The sequence below is a fragment of the Perognathus longimembris genome, chromosome 1 (assembly GCF_023159225.1).
Source record: "Perognathus longimembris pacificus isolate PPM17 chromosome 1, ASM2315922v1, whole genome shotgun sequence".
NCBI lineage: Eukaryota > Metazoa > Chordata > Mammalia > Rodentia > Heteromyidae > Perognathus > Perognathus longimembris.
Genome location: NC_063161.1, coordinates 2,920,616 through 2,926,946, shown reverse-complemented (window position 1 = coordinate 2,926,946; position 6,331 = coordinate 2,920,616). Strand labels below are relative to the sequence as shown.

At 68.8% G+C, this 6,331-nt stretch overlaps 1 protein-coding gene across 1 annotated transcript in view; it reads right to left on the bottom strand.

Moving 5' to 3' along the window:
* Positions 1-418: 418 nt before the first annotated feature.
* The window catches only part of Celsr1 (cadherin EGF LAG seven-pass G-type receptor 1), a 32,533-nt gene continuing 26,620 nt past the window's right edge, over positions 419-6,331 (bottom strand). Inside the window, exons 21-30 of the mRNA XM_048339322.1 lie at positions 4,520-4,632; positions 4,183-4,262; positions 3,628-3,754; positions 2,958-3,083; positions 2,626-2,720; positions 2,395-2,498; positions 1,738-1,887; positions 1,215-1,430; positions 617-860; positions 419-477 (exon numbers count right to left, since the gene is read on the bottom strand). Of these exons, the coding sequence (XP_048195279.1) occupies positions 453-477; positions 617-860; positions 1,215-1,430; positions 1,738-1,887; positions 2,395-2,498; positions 2,626-2,720; positions 2,958-3,083; positions 3,628-3,754; positions 4,183-4,262; positions 4,520-4,632 (1,280 nt within the window). The 3' untranslated portion in view covers positions 419-452. The remainder of the gene's footprint in view (positions 478-616; positions 861-1,214; positions 1,431-1,737; positions 1,888-2,394; positions 2,499-2,625; positions 2,721-2,957; positions 3,084-3,627; positions 3,755-4,182; positions 4,263-4,519; positions 4,633-6,331) is intronic.

Sequence of the window (6,331 nt, the reverse complement as noted above, 5' to 3'; positions counted from 1 at the left end):
CACCCATCGCACCCCGCGCTCGTGCCCCGGCGCCCGGCTTGTGCTCAGGAAGCGGCTGAAGGCACGTCTAGGGGCTCCATTTCCACGCCACGACCCCATGCTCCCCACGCGGGGGCTGCTGGGACGGGCCGTGGACTCGAGTGCGTGTCCGTGCGGGGCAGTCCAGAGCACGCACGCAGAGGCCCCCACGCTGAACCTCCAGGGCGTCCACGTTCGGAAGAGGGCGGCTGCCTCGCGGGGGGCTGAGCGCCCACGGGCCCGGCCGGTCCTGTGCGCGGCCGCTGTGCCGTCTGCGGCCCGCTCCCGTCGAGACGGGCCTGTGGCTTTGGCACTGGTCGGGGCGTCCGGCGGCCCCGGGTCCCCGCCCCGGCCTGGCTGCGCGGGGCCCTCGCGCCCGGCGCCCTCGCCTCGGCCCCCGCGGTCCGGCCCGGGCCTCACGCGTTCCTGACGGTTCAAATTGAAGTTTCGTTACTGCCTCTGCGGGCGGGAAGAAGCGCAGGCCGGTGGCGGGTCAGCGTGGGCGGGGCCGGCTGGGCCCCGGGGTCACGCGGGGCAGGAGCGCCCTCCCCACCGCCCCCCCCCAGGCCCCCCCCTCCCCCCGCCCCGGGCCACTCACTCGGAGTCGGAGCCGCGGGCCTGGGCGCTCCCGGTGCGCACGCTCATGGCCACGCCGTTGAGCTGCTCGGGGCCCGGCTCCCGGCGCGGGAGCTTCCCGGGGAGGCCGCCGTCGCCCGAGCCCAGGGAGGACGCGCGGGAGGACGCGGGGCTGTGCGCGCCGTCGGCCGGCTTCCCCCGCAGCCGACACCGGAGCGGCGGCTCGGGCAGCGGGGGCGGGTAGGCCGCCTTGTTCTTCAAGATGCCTGCGAACACACACGGCCCGCGGTCGCCAGGGGGAGCGGCCGCCGCCCTCCGCCCCCGCCGGCCGCCGCCCTCCGCCCCCACCGGCCGCCGCCCTCCGCCCCCCGCCGGCCGCCGCCCTCCGCCCCCGCCGGCCGCCGCCCTCCGCCCCCACCGGCCGCCGCCCTCCGCCCCCACCGGCCGCCGCCCTCCGCCCCCCCGCCGGCCGCCGCCCTCCGCCCCCCCGCCGGCCGCCGCCCTCCGCCCCCCCGCCGGCCGCCGCCCTCCGCCCTGCTCTCGGGGTCCAGACAGCCAAGCCACCGCGCGGCGCTGACCGCCCTCCCCGCCGGGCGGTGCCCCCCCTCCAGCCCCCGTACCTTTCCTCTGCTCGGCAGCAGGCTTGCCCGGGCCCCCCGCGTCCGGGTCCGGCGGCCGCTCGCCGCAGTGGTTGCCCGGCTCGGGCCGGTGCAGCTCCACGCTGACCTTGGCCTCCACCCGCAGCCGGGCCTCGGGGCCCGCCTCCGCCTCGCTGTCGCTCCGGGCCAGGCTCTCGTCCGGCCACTCGGCGGGCACGTGGTTGCCCAGAGCGTCGGCTACGGCACAGAAGAGCCGCAGCCCCGTCCATGTCCACGCCCGTGGATCCCGCCCACAGCCCCCCCCCGCCCCGCAGCCCCGTCCATGTCCAAGCCCGTGGATCCCGCCCACAGCGCCCCCCGCCCCCCGCAGCCCCGTCCATGTCCAAGCCCGTGGATCCCGCCCACAGCCCCCCTCGCCCCCGCCCCCGCAGCCCTGGCGGGGCCGTACCCCAAGCTACACGAACAGGCCCATCGAGGTAGGGCCCTGACGCGAGCCCCGACGCAGTGGGCCCCAGGGCCCGGGCTTCCTGCCTTCGCAGCTCACCTTTGGGGGTGCTGTGGACGGGGCCCCCGGCCGGGTCCCATTTGCCCCCGGTGTCTCCGCCATCGTCCTCGCTGTCCGAGGAGCGGGAGGAGGCGTAGGAGCTGCTCTGCTCGTCCAGGGACAGCTCGCTGTCCGAGTCGGAGTCAGGGCCTGCAGGGGACAGGGGCTCGAGGCGCTGGCCCTCCGGACACACGGCGCATGCGCGCATCCCCGCGGCCCAGGCGCTGGCCCTCCGGACACACGGCGCACGCGCGCATTCCAGCGGCCGAGGGGCTGACCCTACACACACATGCGCACATTCCCGCGGTCCAGGTGCTGGCCCTCCGGACGCACGGCGCACGCGCGCATTCCAGCGGCCGAGGGGCTGACCCTACACACACATGCGCGCGCAAACACACACACAGAGCGCATGCGCGCATCCCCGCGGCCCAGGCGCTGGCCCTCCGGACGCACGGCGCATGCGCACATTCCCGCGCTGGGCCCTCCGGACGCACGGCGCATGCGCGCATCCCCGCGGCCCAGGCTCTGGCCCTCCGGACGCACAGCGCATGCGCGCATCCCCGCGGCCCAAGCGCTGGCCCTCCGGACGCACGGCCACCGCCCGGACACGCGCATGCGCGGAGGGGAAGGCAGTAAGCCAAGCAGCCCCGTACGTACCGTGGGGTTTCTTGGAGTTCTTGGGGATGAAGTTCGAGTCTGGGTCCCCGTGGCCTCCTCGCGCCCGCCCGGAGCACACGCTGAGCTTCTGGACCCCGTCGTCCCTGGAGAGCAGACGGGTGCAGCACCGTCACTCGGGGACAGATAGGTCACACGGCCCCCACCCGTGCCCGACGCTGGGAGGGCCGCCAGCGTTCTGGAAGGTTCCCGGGGAGGGAACGCAGGCCCGACCTGGCGGTGCTGTCCAGCGAGGCGGTGGACTCGCCCAGGGCCGTGCGCAGCATGTCGGCGCCCTCGCTGAACGTGTGGTTGCAGTTGAGGGAGCGCTGCGGGAGGGGGGGAGGGAGGGAGGGAGGGAGGGAGGGTGAGGCCGCGTGACTCGGTCCCCTGGCAGCCTGGGGGTGACGCCACCCCGCCTACCTACAAGCATGCCCTCGGGGGACCCTCGCCCCCCCACCTTCCTAAGACCTGGAAAGTGGGGCTACAGGGAACTTGAGTATTCCCCCGGGAGGCACGTGGAAGGCTCGAGTCCCAGCAGGCCCCGTGCTCCCGGCTCCCCCTACCGTCAGCAGGGTGGCCCGGGTGGTGGCCGAGTCGTCCAGGTGAGGCTTCTTCCCCGAAAGCACGGCCCTCAGGTGCCGCCGCACCTCCCTGTGGAGCACGCAGTGGAACAGGAGGACGAAGAGGCCCTGGGGGGGGGGGTGTGGGGGAGGGGGGCAGGTCAGGGCTGGAACGGGCTGCCACCAGCCCGGAACGCTGGCGCCCATCCCCGGCCTCCCCTCCAGAGGGCGCTGCTTCCAGCCCAGGCAGACTCTCACGGTGAGACTCTGAGCACCAAAAACGCTGGAAGGGAGGTGTGGTTCAAATGGTGGAGTGTCCACCCGGAGGGGAAAGCGTGGGGAAGGGGTGGGCAGTGCCCGGGGCCTGAGTTCCAGCCCCAGCTTCAGCTCAGAAACAACGAGGTAGATGCCCGGGCGGGATGAAGGCAGACGTGCTGGAGGCAATCGGTCCCCCCACCAGGCCGCGGCCTCGGGGCCATTAGTCGTGCCCGGTGGTGTGTCACAAGCCACTGTCTGGCAGCTCTCGGTCCCTGCAGGTGGGATGCCGGCCACCGCCAGGCCCCGACAAGCCGGGGGGAGCCTGGGGCGGCCCGGGCCACAGCCAGAGCACCGCTGGTGGTCTTCGGGGCCGGTGCACGCATGCGCCCCACCGGGCGGCCCCGCCGGCACCTACCTGCAAGCAGCTGAAGGCCGCAAAGAGGTAGTGGAAGGTCAGCGTGTCGCCGTTCACGGCCAGTAGCCCCAGCAGCCAGGTGGCAGTAACCAGCAGCAGCAGGAGGAAGGCCGTCCTCAGCTGGGAGCTGCAGGGGTGCGTCGGTGGGGGATGAGCCTGGCCCACTGGGTGGTGGACACTTTTAGGGGTTCTGCCCAGCTCACACATATCCATTCACTCATCCATCCATCCATCATCCATCCATCCATCATCCATCCATCCACCCCACCCATCATCCACCCACCCATCCACACATCCATCCATCCATCCACCCCACCCATCATCCACCCACCCATCCATCCATCCATCCATCCATCATCCATCCATCCATCCACCCATCATCCACCCCACCCATCATCCACCCATCCATCCATCCACCCATCCACCCATCCATCCACCCACCCACCATCCACCTATCCATCCATCATCCACCCATCACCAGGCCCAGTTGACCAGGACTCAGTAGGAGGATCTCAGCAAGTCCCACCCCAGCAGTCAGGTTCAGCCCCCACTTACACCACCCCTTTCCTTTCATAGTAATGGTGTTTTCTTTGGCAGGAAACCTTGGCAGACAAGATGAAAATGACTGTATTGATCTGGAAAAACAAGAACAAGTTGGTGGCTGACTTCCTGCTACCCAAGCCCCGCGCTTCTGTGGGTCTCCGCATCTCAGGGGCTGGGGCTGGGCCCGAGGCCTTGGGCCCGGGCCTGCTGGGCGAAGCCACCCCAGGGCCCGGCTCCCTGTCGCCCCAGTGGAGCCACGGTCTGAGGACACCCCTTCCTGCCCACCACAGCCCCCAGAGGAGCGGGTGGCCCCGGGCATGGCCCCTCTGTGAAGGCCCCGGACACTCACGATGATCACGGCTCCAACGGGCCCAGCAAGGCTCCAGATGAGGGTGTCCTGGAGGGACAGCCAGCAGAAGTCTGGGTTCCCATAGCCTTGGGGGTCCAGGCCAACCGCCAGTCCTGGACACATCAGAAAAGAATGAGGACCACAGACCCGGAGGACATCACCCCCCCAGGATGGAGAGGTGAGGCCACGGGGCAGCTGAGACGGGAGAGTGGGGGGGGGGGGGGAGCCATGACCGCGCTCAGGGCACTTCTGCGGCCAGCCTCGCAGAGGCCGGGGCCACGGGACGCGGGTGTGAGGAGGGCGGGGCAGCCTCCCCCTGGGGCTGGGGGAGGCGGAGAAACGCAGGGGCACACGTGCGTGTGTACATCTATGTATATTCCCCCCACCCCTGTACCACCACCCGCGCACGTGTCCACACACACCACACCCCCGGTGCGCAGGGTGCCCGCTGGGTCCCGCTGCCCCTCTGCCATCTGAGGACAAGCCGGGAGGAGCCCCCATTGCGCGCAGCGCCACCAGGGCCGGGTTAGGAGACGGCCGGTGTGCCCTGTGCTCCGCTGTGCCCTGGTGGCGCTGTCCTGGGCTCCCCGCCATTTTCCTTGTTTAGATCGTAAGTGGCGTGTCTCTGGGCACCTCCGCGCCCCAGGGACCGTCGGCTGCTCTCGGGAGACGCACGTGGGTGGCGGCCCTGGGCGGCCGCGGCCCGTGCAGCTCCCAGGCACCTGAGCGAGGGCACGCGGGACAGCCACTCCCCTCCGCCAGGGCCTCCTCCCTCAGACTGCCCGGACCCCGGAGCCCAGGGATTACCCAGGCATACGGTCTTCCTTCATAGGAAGCAAACGGTAACTTTTTGATATTTAATAAAAAGTATGCCAAGAAAGCCCTGTTCTACTTATTGACTTTCTCTATCTTTCCTTCCTTCCTCTCTCCTCCCTCCTCCCTCCCTCCCTTGCTTCTTGTCCTGGAGCTTAAATTCACGCCTGGTGCTGTCCCTGAGCTTATTTCTGTTCAAGGTTAGTGCTCTACCACTTTGAGCCACAACTCCACTTCCTCTCATTTATTCATCCATCCATCCACCCACTCATCTATCCATCCACCCACCTACCCATCTATCCATCCATCCATCCATCCACCCATCCATCCATCCATCCATCCACCCGTCTATCCACCCATCCATCCATCCATCCATCCATGCACCCATCTATCCACCCATCCACCCACTCATCCATCCATCCATCCATCCATGCACCCGTCTATCCACCCACCCATCCATCCATCCATCCATCCATCCATCCATCCATGCACCCGTCTATCCACCCACCCATCCATCCATCCATGCACCCGTCTATCCACCCACCCATCCATCCACCCATCCATCCATGTACCCGTCTATCCACCCACCCATCCATCCATCCATCCATCCATGCGCCCGTCTATCCATCCACCCATCCATCCATCCATCCATCCATGCGCCCGTCTATCCACCCATCCATCCATCCATCCATCCATGCGCCCGTCTATCCACCCATCCATCCATCCATCCATCCATGCACCCGTCTATCCACCCACCCATCCATCCATCCATCCATCCATCCATGCACCCGTCTATCCACCCATCCACCCACTCATCCATCCATCCATGCACCCGTCTATCCACCCATCCATCCATCCATCCATCCATGCACCCGTCTATCCACCCACCCACCCGCCCCTCCGCCATCCACTCATTCACCTATTCACTTATGCATCCTTCCCCATCTATCCATTTGTCCATCCACTCATGCATCCATTCACCCACGCACGCATCCATCT